This window comes from Antennarius striatus, chromosome 8 (assembly GCF_040054535.1).
Source record: "Antennarius striatus isolate MH-2024 chromosome 8, ASM4005453v1, whole genome shotgun sequence".
Classification (NCBI taxonomy): Eukaryota; Metazoa; Chordata; class Actinopteri; order Lophiiformes; family Antennariidae; genus Antennarius; species Antennarius striatus.
In genome coordinates this window covers 3,297,098-3,316,190 of record NC_090783.1, presented here as the reverse complement: position 1 = coordinate 3,316,190, position 19,093 = coordinate 3,297,098, and the positions used below count along the sequence as shown (strand labels likewise).

Sequence of the window (19,093 nt, the reverse complement as noted above, 5' to 3'; positions counted from 1 at the left end):
TGTGGTAAGTGCCCCTTGGGTGTGTTTCCATGGTGACCAACACATAACAATGTGGGAAACAGTTTTATTCCACCCCATTGCTACAAACACACACGCACGCACGCACGCGCCGCGGGGGGTTCGATTACTGATCAATAATCCCGATCAATCATTGAAATTACCATGACAACCCCCCCCTCCCCCCCCGAGGGCTCGTCAAGCGCAAATGTATAGGTTGTGCGCGTGCACGTGCGCGTGGCCGGAACACATGAGCCGCGTAACGGTGATCCTGTGTGGACTTCACTCGACCTGGTTACAGTAAAACACACACACACACACACACACACACACACACACACACACACACACACACACACACAGGTCAACGGGGTCCGTGTCAACGTCTTAAGGTCTCAATTTTCAGAGGACAGGACACAACCCTAATTATCTGTCGCGCCTGGAGGGGCCCCGGTCACGCGTAATCGATCGGATTCGAGTGGGCCCCCCCCCCCCCGCCCACCAGCGCTCAGCGTGAACCCTTGCAGGGTGTTGACACGTGGAAAATGACGTTTACCGACCTGTTCCAGGGGGGGGGTCAAACGCCACGTCGAACTCCACGTGAACCCGAGATGTCTCTCTCGTTGTCATCCGGAAGTTGATGCGTCAGTCGCACCTTTACGCGCCGCAGGTGTCTCCGTCTGTCCCTTGTGCGTAAAATGACACCGTGTTGATGTTTGTCACCTGATGCCAAACGTTTGAAACGTCACTGAATCTTTCGTCATCGATGACCATCCAGCATTAACACAGTTTTGGATAAAATACCAGTAAAATTAATGACCTTTCCCATCATCCTCTGCTGCAGTTTGCGTTTTAGCGCCATATTTTAAACCATTATTTAACTACATTCCATCCCCAACAGCCTCTCCTCCTCCTCGCTCTATAGAAACGTACATTTCCTGCTGTCACTCTAATTTGTGGTGAGTAATGTAAAAGATTATTGCATTTGTAATCGGTCAGTCACACTAATCTGCTCAGATTTTTTTTTTCTCATCCACGCAGCGACATCACTGACTCATCCTTTTTATTAGTTCTTGGGCTCATATTAATCAGACAGTACGTTTTGTTCAGCCCGCCTCTTTTCTACCCTCAGCTTTTCCTGCACCGTCTTGACAAGCATAAATATACAAGGGTCCACACACACACACACACACACACACACACACACACACACACACACACACACACACAAGGGCAGTCATGCACACACAGCCTGCATCTTCCACGGACATTACATTCAGGGGATAAGAGACAGTTTGTGAGCCGTTGAGCGGAGAAGCATCCTTCCTGACAGTCTGCAGAAGTGAAGTTGCTAAGCAACCTTTGGCCTTGATGACAGGAAATTATGTCATGCTTGTAAAGACGAAACCCAACGCGGACGCACCAACACGCTGGGATAACAGGCGCGCCGAGGCCTGTCCGAACCGCCTCCCCCACCGCCTCCCCCAAGAGCATCCCCCATGAACATGTGGATGGACCACGCCCCGACCATCCTCTTCCTCACCAGTGATCCTGATGGCTCCTTCTTCCTCCCCCAGTCAATATGACACCACACAAAACAAACAGGCTTTAAAACTACAAATAAAAGGTTTACAGGGTTTTTTTTAGCTCAATAATTTAAAATGATGCTTGGTTATCGTTGCTGAACAAGATTAGACGGTGACCTTCATGCACTTCCCTAGAGGGCCTGGGATAGTTTACCCCCACCTCCCTCTCTCCTCCCCACCACCACCATCTCAATGGGAAGCATTGGATGCATGCACACACACACACACACACACACACACACACACACACGCACACGCAGATGAACCTTGCAGGATGGTAGATGAGAGGAATAATGAGCCGTGATGATAATCTGAACGGGGGTTAAAACAATACGGTAATCTCCTCTAATGGTCTCACTGATCTGAGTCCATTAGGGATGACCTTAAGTACACACACACATGCGCACACACACACTCACACAACGCAGTGACTACACTGAGAATGTGTTTTTATGTCGGGCTGTTTGAGGAGAAAATACTTCTGCAGCTCTCATTTCTCCACGTTTCCCTCACCCCGTCTGTGAACCCCTCTCCTGCCTGCAGCCCAGTGTGTGTGTGTGTGTGTGTGTGTGTGTGTGATCCACCAGTCACGCTTCCACCCCTCCGAATAGGTGTGCTCATTTAAACACACACACACACACACACACACACAATGAAGCTTATTGCGGTGTGGCTGGGAGGGAGTGCTGCTGACATGTTGGGCTGTAAGAAGAAGATTTTTGTTGTTAATCTGCTCCACTCCTCTGGTTTGGGTGAAGTTGCAGGACTCACAGCGCCACGCAGCGGCCGGTCCGCCTCACTGCACCCTCCCAATGAGGGGCCAAGCTGCCAGGGCCCCCGGGGGCCCAGAGCTTGGGCCAAAGACATTCTTTCCAGGATGAGATTTCTGAGTGGATCGAATCCCTCTGGTGCTGCGGGACATCTTTTATTTTTATTTTTTCACCTGCACCTGCTATTTAAAATATCCTCCCACACCAACATCAACAAAAGCACACATTTCCATATTTTCTGTCTATCTGGTCATTATATAAACAAGTGAATCTTTATTCATATCCAGATGTTAGTTTTTAATTCACTAGTTGTTTTTTTAAGCTCGACTGAAACAATAAATGGGAATTTAATGGTAATACTTGACTTTGTAATTAACCCAAACACGTGAATAGTACATTTTAATCAGGGTAATGCAGCCCGCATGCACGCCACAGAGGAACAGTTGGATCCACACAACATTCACCAGCCAGAAAATGAAATTCTGGTCCCGGGAGGCGGTGCGAGTGCTCTGCTTTTAGGAACGGTGCAATTTACTCACAGATCATTAACACCAATATCAGCTGTCATTTTACAGTCAATGGCTGCATCTAATGTCGAGATCATGAGCAGAACTTAATGATTGCAGAATCAGCTCCTTTACTTTAACCCTTGTGGTTTCATTTCACAATACTCTGAAATATAGCTTCATTATGAGTAGTGTAGATTTATTTCTTTTTAGGTTTTTCCTCCATATAACCCAATTTTTTGTTTTTAAATACTTAAAATATCACATTTAAGAAAAAAAAAAAAGACCAAACACAAATGGGACACTTTGAAGTGACATTTTATTTAAAAAATACATAATTCTTAAGATTTAACTTAAAGAAACCATGTATGATTTTGCAGGTTTGAGCACATTAATCACAAATACTATACAGCTGACCATTTCCAGGTTTTATACGATCCTCCAGGCGGCCACTGATTTTCTCTCCCCTTAGATCCAGCGGAGAAAACTTTTTTTTTTTTTTTAAACTTGCCTTAGAAAAATGACTGTAAAAGTTGGATTATCGAGAGTGAAAATGGTTAGCATTAGTAGCTAAATGTAGCATTAACTACTACATGCAAAATCAAGAGTACGGTCCCTTCAAAGCAGTAACACGAATCAGCAATCCAAATCAATATAGGAGCGAAAACTGAAGGAAAACATTCTATGTGAAGCAACATTTAATCACTATTTACAGATAACACATCCCTCCTGTACAAAGCAATCGCATCCCTGAGTACATTATTCATGAGTCCCATCGGTTCTCTGGCTGCTGTGATCCGTCTGCGGGTCATTTATCGGTTCTGGGTGGATCACAACTACTGCAAGCGTCGCAACTCTTTTTTTTTTCCTTCTTCTTCTTTTTTTTCTCGATCTGCTCTCTTAACACTGAACATTCAGAGACGCTCCAGCAGGTCACATCCAACAAAAGCCGAGGGGCGTTGGGATCAGTCCGGAGACCTGCTGCACATCTCCTCCCGACGCTTCAACTCATCCCCTCTGAACGGATGACTTCCCAGTGTTCCAATCAGAATCTTACAGCAGCGGTTAGCCTGTTAGCAAGGCGTGGCTTCCTCCTCCGCCTTCCCCTTCTTGTCCTTCTCCTCCGCCTCTTTGTCTTTGTTCTTTTTGCGTTTCTTCTTCTTGTGTTTCTGTTTATGCTCCTTGTGTTCTCCCTTGTCGTGGCCGTCGTGCTTCTTGTGTTTTTTGTGCTTCTTGTGCTTCTTATGTTTCTTCTTCTTCTTGTCTGAGGCGGTCGGGCCCGAGCCGCTGTGGCTGCTCTGGGTGGGGCTGTTGGAGTGTTGGCTCTGGGATTGGCTGGGGCTGTGGCTCCGCCCCCTCTCCGGCTCAGAGCCCTCTCCTTCGCTGTAGTCGGGCACGAAGGCCGCCTCGTCCGTCTCGCGGCCCAGGTCGGAACACAGACGGTGCCTCTTGGGCTCCGGGCCGCGACTCTCCTCTCTCCCGCCCCCGCCTCGCCCTTCTGATGCCCTCTCCTCCTTTATGCTCGCCCCTCGCCCTTCCTCCCTCGCGGCGTGTCTCACCTCTTCTCTTCCTCCTCTTCCCTCCTCCCTCGCGGTTTTTGTCTTCGTCGGCTTGTCGGAGGAGTTTGTCTGTGCCGCCCTGCTGCTTTTGCCCTCTTCCCTCTGGACCCGCCTTTTCTTCTCATCCCTCCCTTCTCCTCTCTTCTCCTCCTTTGGCGCGTCACGCCCTTCGCTCCGGACGGGTTTGGGGGCTTCCACCTGCACCTCTTTGCTCGGGACCTTCTGCGGCACCGGGGAGGGCTCTTTGGGGACGCTGACGCCATTTTCCAGGCCTTCCTCCTCATCCTCTCTCTCCCACTTGGAGCGAGGAGGAGGCTGGATGAGAGGCTCTTCCCTGACCGGGCTGGGGGCGGGGCTGATGCTGCGGGTGTGGGCGTGGCTGGTTGGGGGACTGGGCGGCGGCTGCTCTGCAGATTTAGACGACTGACTCTTCTGGTCTTTGTCGGACTCCCTCTTGGTTTCTTGTCCCGACCTGGTGTCCAAAAATGAAACAGATTCTGTTTTAACAAAATGTCAGACACTCTTCAGCTTCATTGACATTACCCAGAATGCAACATGTCATGGCTGTGCTATACTGAAATGTCAGTTTGACTTTTGTTGTCTTGTTTTTTTTAACATCCTCCTGGAGGAGATAAACTTTCCAAAACGGGATTTCTCCCTTAAATCGGAAGTGACGCGACTTCAATCCGACCTTTCACCTCCAATATAATTCAGGAAGCATCATTTTAAACACTTCATTTAACCCTGAAGACAGATGTGCATCCGTCAGATCAACCTCCAGCGTCTGATCACCTCAAGAATAGATCCGGCCGATCTTAAGGAGCGCCGCCTCTTCCATTCTTAGCGCTGCGTTTTTACGTAACACAACCAGACTAAACACGGAGAATCGGACAAATGGGGGAGGAGGGGTGTATAGCGCGCTCTGTGTTTACGGTCGTGTCATACATGCAGCTTTGCTTATAGCTTCGATTTGATGAACTACGTTCAGTTGGATTTCAGTTTAACTTTAACTGTAAATGCTCCCTGACTTATGTTCACATCCTGAGCGCAGCCTGTGGGGGAAATGTTCATCAAAATAACCGACATGAGAAACATTCAGCCGCTGCTCCAGACGCTGGTTTCTGGTTATTTTCAGGTCGTGGCACGACAACCCCCCGCCCCCCGACGCACGAATGAAGACGAAGCACGAAACGTGAAGAATCTGTCCCACGTTAGAATACATAGAAACGCTACGCGACAGAAACAACAGGCTCACCTGCTGTAGGTCGCCGTGTGGCTCGTCAGGGCTTTACGGCTGATCCTGGGTTTGCTCTTCGCAGAAGGTTCCTCGACATCTTTCACTGCTGGGGGGGGGGAACCAACATGTTTAACGTACAAAAAAAAAAAAAAAAATTTCTCTGTTCACGCGTGCGGAAAATTTCTATCACCTTCTCTATGAGCGGCAGATTTCTCTCCAGAGGGGGCGCTCCTCTCTGCTCTGTCCTTGGACACACTCCTGGGAAATAAGAGAATATAATTACACAGATTAACAACGGTATTTGGAGAACCACAATGTCATGCCTGGCTTTTAGTCACGGGTATGAACGGTGTTTTGACAGTAAGTAGGATAATAAAAGGAGCCAACCTGTCGGATTTGGACGTTCGTTCCTCCCCGCGCTCCTTCGACGACGAGCTCGTCTTCTCCTGGTGGTCGGCCGTTCTCCTGGAGATGGCCGACTTCTCTGCGATGGTCATTTTATCCACGGAGATCGATCTTCCGCCGCTGGAGGTCTTCCGCTCCGTCCTCCCCGACCTCTCTCCATTGTTGTCTCTCTCCGCCGTCGCTTTATGCGAGGCTCTGTCTCTCTCTCTGTCCGACGCCGCACCTCTGTCTCTCTCCCGATCGGATCCGGAGGGTCTGTCTCGCTCTCTGTCCGGTCCGGAGCTTCGGTTCTGTTCCCTCTCCGACTCTTGAGGTCTCTCCCCAGTACTTCCTTGTCTGTCTCTGGATGTTTCCCTCTCAGAAGACGAAGTGCGCTCCTTTCTGCCGGAGCCTTCTGTCGTACTGCCGAGGCGGTCTCCCTCAGATGTGTTGGCAGCAGTCGGTCGGTTTGAAGAGGATGTCGTCTTCTCAGGGCCGGATGAAGTTCTGTCCGACGGGGCCGAGTCAGCACCGCCCTTTCTGCCCAGATCTCTGTTCAACTTGATCCTCCTCTGGGTCAGCGGCTTCACCTGGAAATGAAGGAAAAGACAGTAAAAAGTTAGGAGGGTTTGAATCAGAAGACTCCACGGTCACCTTCAGGTGAAGTTGGCCCAAAAAAAAAAAATCATCGTAGAATAAAAATAAGTCTCCAAAAAGAAGGACTCGGTGATGCGTAGCTGCGCTATTCTTCTGAATCGCCTCAAAAATGCATTTTGGTATGACTGATGCCAAAATGCATTTGTTTCCAGGTTAGTGGGAATGGTGCTCCAAGTGTTGAAGATGGCTTCACGGAGGGGATCCACGGTCTGGAACTGGTTTCCATATTTGTAAACTTCCTTTGCCGTCCAACCCCAAATGTTCTCAATCAGATTTCGATCAGGGGAACAGACAGGATGGTTCAACTGCAGCAGAACCCAGTCATGACACACAGACGGGGGGGGGCCTTCAGTCACGAGGGATGACTGCTGCAACATCTTCACGTCGCCAGCTGCCGTTTGCACAATCTGGAAGACCCCCCCTAACTCATGATGCCGCCCCTTCCAATGTGCTGGGTAGAAGACGTGTCAGGTGGGATCTCCTGGTCATGCCAGTAGACTGGCTCCTCTAGGCCCCCCCGTACTCTTTTCGGGGCCGGCTTCAACCCACACCCATTTATCCTTAAAGGAAAATTCTGTGAGTTTACCACAGAACAAATACAACACATTTCTATATTTTTTTTCTCGGAATAACACTGTTTATTACCAAAGATCTGTTTTGTTACATATACATAATGTAAACATATTCCTTATTTCAACAGAGGTAAACCTGACAGTTTTTACTGCTTGCTAAAACAAAAAAACGCCTTTCAATTTGCATTTACACAACATATCAAACATGTGACTTCAATAACAAGATTTAACCTGAAATTGTTTGATTTTGCATCAATAAAAAAAGCGAACTGCATTAAAAATATAAAATACTGCCTAATTGAGGGCATTTGTAATAAGTTTTCATAGCTACAGAGAACTGAACAACAGACCTAACACATTAATTTACAAAACACTTAAAGGGAATCCACTCCGCCCATGAATGGTGTTGCATTCTTTCACAATCGTGGTCTCCTGACCGCCACAAACGCCTCGTCTGCTTTGCTCCTAGCGTTGAGCGTCAACCTGAGGCTCAGCCGTTTGATTGGATGAGATCAGAGTCACGGATTTGTTGTCACACCACTGATCATGACTCCACTTTCTTTTTTCCACCTTGGTGTCAGCAGATCCTTTGCCTCCCTTGGGCAAAACTTTTCGCGTCTTCAAGCTGATACCTGGGAGTTCCCACAAAGTAGATGTATCTTTGAAGAAGTTTGCGCACCAGTGGTGTTGAAGAGAAACGATTGTCAGAAACACTTTGTGGTTGTGGTCTGATGGGAGGGTTTCATAAAAGCTTGACCACAACATGTGATCAGATCACATGGTGTATTTAAAGCTTTGGAAACATAAAAAGTCCGTGATGCAGATCGCTGTCGTCATCTTTACGCGACAGTGTAGATGTGAAACTCTCCCTCGATTTTTATTTGACGCCGATCGACCAGGGAAAACCGGACATTTTCAACAGCTAGCGGTCGGCTAGCAGGCAAGTGGAGCCGTTTTATGGAAAGACGGCGATGTTGAGATTTTATCTGCATGACAAGATCATCAAGCTCTGCTAAAGAGCGATGAATCGCCATCGATGAGGGGTAAGACAAACTAAAGATGAATATTTACGGCTTTTGTTTATTCTGTATTGTTAACATTATAAACCATTTTCATATGCGGAGAAAGTCCCGTATTAATGTAGGTTTATGTATACAGAAGATCAGGGCTGGAATGATACGTGAAGCTTTTTGAATTCATCATGTTCTATATAAACAATCTGAACAGTCAATTTTATCAAATGTTATTGCCATGCGTGTATAGAGATATGAGAAGAGTGGACCCTCTACCCAGACAGGGCATGGGGGGGGGGGGGTCAGACCAGTTCCAGCTCTCCACTGGTTCAGCCACACCATCGCCTGGACAGCTTGAGATGACCCTGACCACTGGATAAAGTTTAAGAACATCTCAAGTGTTCCTCACTGTATATTTGCACTATTTGAGGATGCAATGCTCAATGTTGTTATTTTGCAATTTGTTTTGAAGAGTTGCAGCTAAAGTTTGTGTTAGTATGAACTAAAAACACCTATGAAAATACATATTCTCATTCTAAATATTGGTATATAGTATGACTTAAGTACAATTTTACTTTTATATACTCATGTTAGCATCCTATATTTGTTTTCTTCAAGTTCCCAAACAGTTAAGTGAGCATATTTTTTGGTTTGTATTGCAATAAATACAATTTTATTTTTAATTCGAATTTGATTGTGTATATTTTGCCATAAGTCAATGAAGTAGGTTATAGTGAAATATTATCTTTTCATATAGATGAAGTTGTGCTGAAGAAAAAGATAACAAAGCATGGATATTTTTAACATTTTTTATGTGGTACATAGGAGACAAAAAAAAAATCAAAGGTACCAAAAGACGGCCAGAATCGGCTCAGAGCAAATAGATTTAGATTAATTGGGTTGGTTATTACCATTTTTCGTTATTCTAACAAATTGGTCACAAGGATTTTCATTCTTATTTTAAGGCCAACAGCCCAATGTGACTTATATGATACAGCGATATTTCTGTAATTTGTTTGACATTATTTTATTTTCCTAAACAAATATGGTCAGACCTGATTAAAAGTAATAAATAACATGTAATCAAAAAATTAAACTTGTTAAATATGTTTTAAAAATACCTGTAGTATCAAAAATATAGCTTTTTACAACTAGCTGCTTCCTTGAAATTTGCACACTGGCCACACCACTATTTTGGAATGGTCACTTCCTGTCACATGATCATCATACCAGGATGTTGAGTCTATAAACACTTAGGGACTAAAGTTAAGATCAAACAGTCAATGTGCTTTACGCTGGTGTCTCGGGTTTAGGAACATGCTGCTGGTGGAGACACCTTTTGCACTACTGCCATCTGCTGGACTCTGCCTTCTCCCACCTGTTACCCCCACCCACCCCCCCATAAAACCCTGCATACTTTTCTACGGTTGTCTCTGAAGATACACAAGCGATCGACCCACCTGAAGGTCCATCGGAGGTCTGATGAAACCTCGCTCGTCTCCTCGGCCCAGATCGCGACTCCCGAGCAGGGGGGGTGGGGGGAGACCAGGCCTGTCGGGGAGCAGCAGCCTGTGGATCAGGGGCTGATGGGACATATGGGGGTCGCCTCCGCCCCCCAGCACGTCCAGTCTTCTCAGCTTCCCGGGAGGAGGTCCGAGCAAAGAGCGACCGTCGTCCATCATCCTCCTGCGGATGTCCAGGGAGGGGGGCAGCTGGAGGAGCGGGTGTCCGTGCAGGTGGGGGAGCGGGAGGAGGCCGCCACTCGGAAGGAGATCCCTCCTTCCCCTCATATCGTGTCCGGGGCGGGGGCCGTCGTGCATGGAGGGATGATGCAGGGACAGGTTCTGGGACAGTGGTGGGGTCTTTAGCATGGGGGGCCTCATTCCAGAGCTTTTACTCTTCTCCTTTTTGGAGGAATTGGAGCTGGGGGGGTCATCTTCTGCTTTGGGTTTGATGCTCTTTAGCGGTTTAGCGACGGAGGAGGAGGAGGAAGAGGACTCCCTCTTCCTGGCCACACCCTCCCCCGTCTTCTTTTTGACCTTGTCGCTCTTGGCTTTCACCCCCTCCGTCTTCACCTTCGCTTTGACCTTCTGACCCTTCTCTTTCTTGGATTTATCCGATTGGGTCTTCGACGTCGATTTGGCGGCGGGTTTAACAGGCGTGGCGGGGCTTTTAGAGGGCGGAGCTTTGGCGGTAGCAGCGCCGCCAACCTGAGGCTTGGAGGAGACGGGCGGGGTTTTGACGGGCGAAGGGATCTCATCCATCGGTTCGTCTCTGACGGGCGTGGCGTCGCTCCGGTCCACCGACTGATTCGACGGCTCCGCCTCCTCGCCGGCCTTCCTCTTCTTCACTTTCTTCGTCTTCAGGAGTTTAGAACTAGACTTGGTCCCGGAGGACGACGACGACGGAGGATGATGGGGCGGAGCCCCTCGCTCTTCTCTCCCTCTTCTTCCTCGTCCCTGGGGGGAGTAATCTCTCGCTAACGGGGACATCCTCTCCCTCTCCCTGTCTCTGCTGCCGTGGCCTCTGTGATGCAGCGAGGGATGCTGGGTGTCGTAGTGTTTGTAGAACTTGTACCAGTCCGGGTATTCCCACTGCCGGTAGTTCTCTCTCTCCCAGCGCTCGTGGCCGCCCGGACTCGGACCCTTCATCTCGTACTGTCCCAGCTCCCGAGGAGGAAGCTTCCTAACGGGGCTACGGCTCCTGTAGGCGCCGGGGGAGCGGGAACGTGACCTCGACCTGTAGGGCGCCGCTCCGTCTGCTCCTTCCCAACCGCCTCCCCGGTAGGACGGGGGGGACCGCGGTGATCCAGAGCGCCGATACCCGTAAGATCTCGATCGAGACCGGGATCTGGAGCGTGAGCGTCCATAACTGCGTCCGTTGCGTCTAGAGTAAGGGGAGCGGGGGTAGGACCGGCCGTGCGATCGAGAACGGGATCGCGAGCGGCTTTGGGAATACGAGTAAGACCTGGATCTGGATCTAGATCTTGATCTGGAACGAGAGTAAGATCGGCTGAATGGAGAGCGACTGTATGATCGGGACCTAGACAGGGAAATAAAGGGATAAAAACAGAGGAACAAAATATTGTAATACAAGACTTTGGCAATGCATATCGCCACCCTCTTAAAATAATCACCTCCTAAATTATCAACCAATGGTTGAGTTTTTTGTCTGTCCTGAAAAATCTGGGGAAAAAACAAACTTAAAGCGATTGTTTTAAGAAGGCGTCGAGATGAAACTAATTTAATTTAGAACTGAAAAGCGTTTTCAAAGTACCTGGAATACGACATTCTTCGTCTCTTTGGTGCATTTCTGTACTTCATCAGCTCTTTGTGGAAGTCTTGAGTGAATTCATCCAGTTTGGACGTAACTCTGCTGCGACAACAACAACAAAAGAGAAACTTTTAGAACAACTTCAGCCGTTTTATCCTCACAGAATTCGTCGCTCAAGCCGTCATGCAAACACGTATCATTACATGTACATCCTGCTAATCGTTAGCATCTGACAAACCAACAACTCACTTGTCCTGCCGATGGTGTCTCTGTCGGTAGAAATCCTCCTTTGACAGCGGAGGCTGAGAGAGCGAGGCTGAAAGAGGGATGAGAGGAGGCTGGTTGCCAGGGGCAACCCATGGCGGGTTGAGCACAGGCGGTCCGGGGGTGTAAAGAGGTTGAGGCTGATAACCGAGGGCGGGAGGGGGGACCAGGCTGGGTCCAGAGGTGTACGGAGGAGGGTAAGGCTGTAGCGGCGGCGGGTACAGGGATGGAGCCGGGAACACCGGGGCGACGGGAACAGGAGGCTGAGCTGCCTGGAGGTGACTGGATGGATGATCTCTGCTCCTGAAAGACCTGGGGGGAAAAAAGATGAGACAAAAAACCGTGTCAGAATAAAATGTGACAACCAAAACCCCAGATAACCACCACAAAGACAGGTCTCACCTCTCCCAGTGTCGACCTCCTCCTCCTCCTCCTCCCACTCTGTAGGACTGATGGTGTCGTGACTGACCTAGCAGACGAAAAACAGTTTGTTAATTGCCGAATGTTCTTAAAAGCTTCGGTTGTCTGCTTAAGTTTTACTGCTTTAAATAATTAAACGTCTTACTTGAGGAGTGAGGCGGCCGTAGAGGTGGAGGGTGGCCAACAACACTGAACTGGTAGTTCTGCGAGAGAAAAATGCGAGCCGTTACGACCAAGACGACTTAGATGTTCACCTTCAGGGATGTAGTTATGTTCATAATACTAGCAGTGTGTTTAAAAAGGTGAATAAAACGAAAAAAATTCTTTAAATAAGAATTTCTTTAAATGGAAAGAGTCATTGAATTTGATCGTATTTTACAGAAAGTCAAGAAATATGTAAAATTAAAAAAAAATAGCTGTGTTGACATCTTCATTAACCAATTTCTAAAATCTACTGAATAAACTAAGAAATGCTTGAAGATTAAACTGTTCTGAGAAGCATAACCTAATATTCAGTTGCATAACCACGGTTTCTGATAACTGGAGTCAACTAAATATATAAATAGCATTTTTTATGTCAGCCTACAAGTTTTCTCTGGGATTGAGGCCCGAGCATCTTTCTGGTCACTGCATCACCTGAGTCATGTTTGTGTGGAACTATGAGTGTCGTCGCTCGCTCACCTGTGATCCGCACTCCGAGTTCGACGATGATTCCGGTGTCGCTCCTGGTTCTGGATCCGTTTCCCTACAACAGAATCAGAGACATTCAGTTAATGTGGATCTGAGCGTCATGGCTTCTTCTATGTAGGGGGGGGAACATCGCAGACTGGACTTACCCCGGTGGAGGTGGCTCCCCTTGGCTGCTGGACCGCACAGGAGAGGGGTGGTCAACAACAGGTGGAGGGGCGGGGGAAGCGTCTCGTCCCTCAACAGTGGACACGTGTGGAGGGGTAGGAACGGCGGGGGGAGTCGGAGCCGATGGAGGGGGAGTGGCAGCAGCGGGAGTAGAAGCGACGGGAGCAACGGGAGGCGTAGACGAAGTCGAAGCCGGCGGGTGCGCTTGAGGAGCGGAGGGGGGCACAACTGCGGGGGAGTTGTGGGAGGCGTTCGCCAGCAGGGGGTCCTGCTGCCTGGAATGCAGAGGCCGGACCAGCTGAAGGCGCGGAGGGGGCGGGGCAGCGCTGTGGAGCGACTTGCGCACTTGTTTGGTGTATCCGGTTTCATTCTTAAAGTTGTTCACGGCCTGTTGGGGGGTGGGGGGGAGAAGAATTAAAACAGTTAGCTGCAAGCATTTAGCGTATTGGAGTAAAACAGATCAAACATCGGACCGCGAGGGGGGGGGGTACCTGTCGAAGAAACTTGTTGGCGATGAGGTTATCGGGAGAAACGTCGGACTGTTTGCACGTGAAGCAGACGTGCTCCTCTGAGTCCAGCAGGGCCGTCCTGATACCTGCAAGCAAACAATCGTTCATCAGACAGACGCAGCGAGTTAACCCCCTCCCTGAAGGCGGACGTGACAGGATGTGACTTTTAACTTTTCCGTTGCACTCACACTCATCGCAGTAACTGTTTCCGCAGCAGGGGATCACCACGGCGTCGGTCATCAGGTCGTTACAGATCGGACACAGGAGCTCATCCGGGATGGGGTCCGAATCATCCTCGGAGGACGACTGCTCGTGCGGAACAAACGGGGGCCGCTCCTTCTTTCCTTGAGCGTACGCTTCCCTGTGTGTGCACACATTTTAAAAGGTACGCATTTGTGCGATCTAAGTCAAAGCGTACTTGATGCTCCTGGTTTGATACGTACGCGTCTATAGCAGGTATGGCGTATTCCCCCGTGCTGGTCAGCATGGCTCCTTTAGTGCCGGGCTCTGCTTTCACCATGAAGCTCTGAGGGATGCCTTTACTGATCCTGACTTGCTTCAGCGCCTCCACGCTCTTATCCTGCACCTAAAAATGTTTCAAATCGGATTTAAAAATCAAAAATCACAAACACCAACAGGTGAGGAAAACCAGCGATAGTTACCGTCAGCAAGGGGCACTGCCGGATGTAGTGGCCGGCCTTCCCACAGCGAAAGCAGGTGTAATGAGCAGGAGGGGGTCCGATCGCTTTCTTGGAATAACTACAGACACAGGTTGGATTGGTTTTCAGAAAGTACACGCAGCCGGTGTAGTTAAAAAAACCCAATAAAACAAGGAGTGTGTGTACTGACTGAATGGGGTCATATTCGTGATTGGACTGAGACATCATGGCTTTAATCTTGTCCTCCTCCGATGCATTGGCATCAACGAGGTTAGCCGTCTACACCACAACACAAGAGGGGAAAGGGGGGGTGGGGGGGGAGAAAGGGATGTTAGGCTCATAAGAAAAACGACAAGACGAATGTATCAGCTGTGAAGCATAAAACCAGTATGAGAAGAGAACGATACCTTGGTGAGTTGGGCTAGTGACAAAGAAGGGGACGAATCGGTCTGCAGGAGAATCAGAGTACAGATATTGAAGGAGTTAACGTTACAAACGAGACCAACAAGTGGAAGAGCCACAACAGTTCCCCCACCACATCTGTGCCCACTCCCTCAAAGAGCTCCGTCTAATCTCGGCACAGCCTTTCATCGAATTCTCAAAGCGGATTTCAGTTGGGAATTGTTCGCTAATGACAAGAGAGACTTCTAACAGCACTGTCAACTACAACCAGCGGGTGAAAGCTACAGTTCTTGTTCTGCAAGCTGCGTGTGTCACTGCGGTTTGTTAGGAGTGTGTACTCAGCAGGTCCGACGAGAAGACTCCAACAGGTGACTGAGAGGGTGTTTAAAGGGGAGGTGTGTGTCTGTATGGATCTTTGTTGAGCTAATGATTCCTTTTTTCAAATCAATATTACACCTCATAGACCAAAAAAAGACTTTCAGAAAGAATTCCTTAAGATAAATATCAAAATTAAACGACATTTTTGTTTGTTATGTTAGAAACATCATTTAAAAAAAGTAAAGCTTTCACTCCAGCTAAACTTCCATATGTTTAAGTCAAGACCTGCTAATCTGAGCCCTCAAGTTTCCTTCCTGTTGATGTCTTTATGTTTGAACACTTCATACAGGTCCGACAATTTGGATTTCGTCAGTATGTTCAAACAGCGCTAACAAGTGGAGCCTTAAGACAACGACGCAAAGGATTAAGGTCTTCAAATCGGTTCCAGGAACTTCTGAAAGAAGAAGGCAAGCGTGGCAAGATCTCCGATTCAGGTCAGGGGTCAAGCAAACAATTAAGTAATATGTCTACAGAAAATAAAAAATAATTTCACAATAAACAAAATAGACAGTCTAATTCTGATAATTCTTAAAGTAAAAAGGAGGGTGGGTTCTTCAGCATGATAAGCAGGGCTCGGAGAAGACGCTGCGTATTGCAGAAAGCTGTGGAGGGAACACACAGGGATCTGGAGCACCTGGTTCGGACAATGAACCAGTGAACAACTTTATTGACAGGTTCTGTAGCTTACAGCTTACAGGACAAGTTCTCACTGCAGCAACCAAGGACGGTCTCCAGAGATAAACAAGATTATTTACTCAAAAAGGTGTCAGAGTACTTTGTGATCACGGCACAACATGGATATTTATGTCAGTGGCCAAGTCTGATCGATCCCACACACACCAGTTTTAACAGTACACTTTGAACCCAGTACCCACGTCTCTGTAAAACACACACTGGATTAAATCATAGCATTGGACCACTAGGATGGAACCTGTGAGCTTTTTTATGGGTCAGTGTTATGTGCAGTCCACACTCAATGCAGAACAGAACATCTTCATGATGAAACTGAACATGACAAAACAGTTGACATTGGTAAAATTACTGAACAAAAGAAAGGGAGTGGATTGAAGTTTTGCAGGGTAAGATTTCAAAATAAAGTTCACTCGGCTCTTCCACTCACACCTTTAAGTTTTGTAATTGGAATCAAATAGGAAAACAACAAATCCCAACCACACTTGACTTCATCGGGTTCTTAGACAGCAATATTTTCACAGAAAATTACATGACAATGAATTTGTGATACAAAAATACCATATTTTTCTTTTACAAACCCCCCCGTTGTAAAAGTACATTTGCCTGACCTGAAGCAGGCTACAAAACCATTTCATTATGAAACAAAATCATTAACAGCTTAAATGTTTTAGTACTCAGTTATCAAGTAGCAACAGTTCAACAATTGGTCTGTTCAGGAAATTAAAATATCATGGTGGTTAGTGTGTTGTTTCTCATCGTTATCTCCCTGAAGCACAGTTTTAAAAACTTTTCATCAGCTAATTGTAAAACAGGAACTCATGGTTCTAAGACAGAAACAACAAACTAAATTTAATCGTAGAAACGCAAGTAAACCCTCCCAGAAAGACATCAAATAACATATAGAGGCTGAGTTCTCAACACAAATGTAGCCAACACAGAGTGAACAGAAGATACACAAAACTGAATTATTATTGACAGAATGTTTTCATGAAAGGTGACTGAAGCCAAAGAGGGAGAGGGAGAGAGAGGTGAATTTGGATTTATGTTACATACGGGTCTAGAAGATCCGACCACAGCAGTGTCAGAACGATCTCTGTAGAAACAAAAGAAACCGAAAACCGTTAACACAAACCACATCAAAAGTATTCATGAAGCATGACACCAATAGATTAGATAAACTGTGACACTTCTCATCTATGATACAATAACATGAACCTGCATAAGCAAGTGCAATGATTGCAATTCAAGAATGACATTTATGTTTTAAGCAAACTTACACAATAAATGTCCTGCCGGATGGTTTTACTCCTCCGATCGGAGTGCGGCGGACGATCACAGATGAGTGCTTTGGGATGTGGGCTTCATCATCTGTGTATTCTGGACAAAAAAAGCCAGAGAATAAAATTAAACATAAAACATGTTTTAAATTTGACCAGAATATAAACCCTCTTAGTTTGAGCAGGGGCAAAATGAGAGCACACGAAATGCAAAACCCTTCCAGCCAGTTGTTACAACACGACTCACTACTTTGGCCCGTGCCAAACAAACAAGTTCCCTTGAACCTGAAGATTTTGTTTTGCAGCCTGGGGCACGTCGTCTTCAGCGCCAAAATGTCATTTTCAGTTTCAACAAACTTTACCTCATCAAGGAAATCACAGATCCTCACATTCTGGTTTCATATTTGTCAATATTGATATTTTGACAACATTTAGGTGAAATACATAGAAGTAAAATGGTGACGTAAGAAACTACATACTGGCATTCGTGGAATGTACTGCTGTGTACCGTGTCACGGCATTTCAACGGTTAAAAAGATAGCAGCTTAACTGAAATCACAGATTTTCCTATCATTTAAATTGATAAATTGAAGCTGTTTTGTTACTCTGAGCAATTTTTTCCCACAAATCTTCCTTCACCTTTTCAATTTCTGCATGACCCGTTAAAACTCCTGAATCACAGGGTGATCTGACATGTGCACAAAACAGCTTCAAGAAATTCCTGATGTCGTCAGCCAGCTAAAAGGCTTTGCAGATAAGATTTCTGAGACTAATTTGTGATTTAAGGCAATTCTGATTCAACTTGTCAAACGAGATGCCATCTTCAGTACGGAAGTGCAATGAGTTCTTTTCTTGTGTTGTCTGGATTTATAAGTAGAATGTCTACTTACCACATGATAATCAATTATAACAATAGTAATAATGGTGAGTAACAAGGTTATCTAGCATTCGGTGACGTATAATCTGATTACATACCTTCCCGAGTCTGCGCATTGGTGATCTGCAGGTCGCAGTCTGTGGCCTTGAGGCGCTCTCGGCCCATAATCTGCTTTTTAAGCTCGTTGAGGGTGATATGCAGCCCATCGAATGTGACCGTGTTGTAGTCCAGTTTGGAAGAAAACTTATAGTGAACACACGACATTTTTTTTTTTTTTTTTTACAGGTCTAAGCACTTAATCAAGCACAAAAAAACACAGGCCTGGTATAATAACAAAAGGAAACAGCGTCAACACTGAGCACAAGGGGCTAAATGTGGAGATTTTTAATAGGTAAACCGTCTATTTGCTGAAACACTGGGCAATCACAAGGCTGAAATAAGGAAACTCCAGCTCGCACAGGACAGTCTTTGCCAAAGAAAAACAAGCACCTGGACAGTCCAAAAGTTCTTTATAGTCCGATAGATTACAACCAAATCCAAGGTAGTCCACATAACACGTTGTATATAAGGCTCAGTCCGTCGTCAATTGTCCTTGAGGGGAAGCATTATAAGCACGGCTTGTTAGCCGGTTTCTCTGTTATCCAAGTCCTTTTAGGGCTTTAATCCATGTTTTTTTTACCAGCGTCCTCTTCAAAGCGGAGCAAATCAACGGTCCAAAAATAATGCGAATCTTTCCACGAGTCCACAAGCGTTATTCTGTCGATGTTAAACCTCTCACGAATTTATCTGAAACCGCAATGCAAATCCAGTTTAAATGTTGAACCAAATAGTAGGTTAATACCGATATAAACATGCAACAAAAACCGATTTGGCCAACGTTAACCGCGCCACTCGATAGCACTTGTCTAACAAAAGCTAACAGCTAAGCTAGCGTTCATGGTGCGGTTAGCATGGTTGCCAAAGAAAATGGTCGAAAAATCTAACGAAATCCAACAGTTACGCAAACTGGAAGCTCATATTTGACTTCAGTGCATGACCGTTGTACATAAAGAAGAATCCAAAGTTATCCATCCATCGCAATCTTCAGTTTAAATCCATAAAATCCATTTCGGTCATCTTGCTTCTGTCCTCGCTGTTTCATCAAAATGGTGCCCGGCGGAACCGGAAGTGCGTTATTGCGAAGCGTAAGCAGGAAGTGACGAAAT

General features: G+C 46.7%; 1 protein-coding gene across 6 annotated transcripts; it reads right to left on the bottom strand.

Annotated features, from left to right (window-relative positions):
• Window positions 1–3,160: 3,160 nt before the first annotated feature.
• On the bottom strand, window positions 3,161–19,039 carry LOC137599670 (E3 ubiquitin-protein ligase RBBP6-like). Of its 6 annotated transcripts, none has more exons than XM_068320665.1 (20): window positions 17,987–19,039; window positions 17,012–17,111; window positions 16,788–16,827; window positions 14,669–14,710; window positions 14,452–14,540; window positions 14,265–14,361; window positions 14,046–14,188; window positions 13,791–13,963; window positions 13,585–13,688; window positions 13,075–13,481; window positions 12,920–12,983; window positions 12,384–12,441; window positions 12,221–12,287; window positions 11,804–12,130; window positions 11,558–11,656; window positions 9,742–11,323; window positions 6,043–6,629; window positions 5,846–5,913; window positions 5,674–5,761; window positions 3,161–4,890 (listed from the first exon to the last, which is right to left on the bottom strand). In XM_068320665.1, the coding sequence occupies exons 1-20, from the start codon at window positions 18,150–18,152 to the stop codon at window positions 3,933–3,935; spliced, it is 5,259 nt and encodes a 1,752-aa protein (XP_068176766.1). In that variant the 5' UTR covers window positions 18,153–19,039; the 3' UTR covers window positions 3,161–3,932. The 6 variants fall into 6 exon arrangements, with proteins under 6 accessions (XP_068176766.1, XP_068176768.1, XP_068176769.1 ...); XM_068320667.1 differs by having other exon boundaries at window positions 5,674–5,758; XM_068320668.1 differs by having other exon boundaries at window positions 9,742–11,272.
• Between the last annotated feature and the right edge of the window lie 54 nt (window positions 19,040–19,093).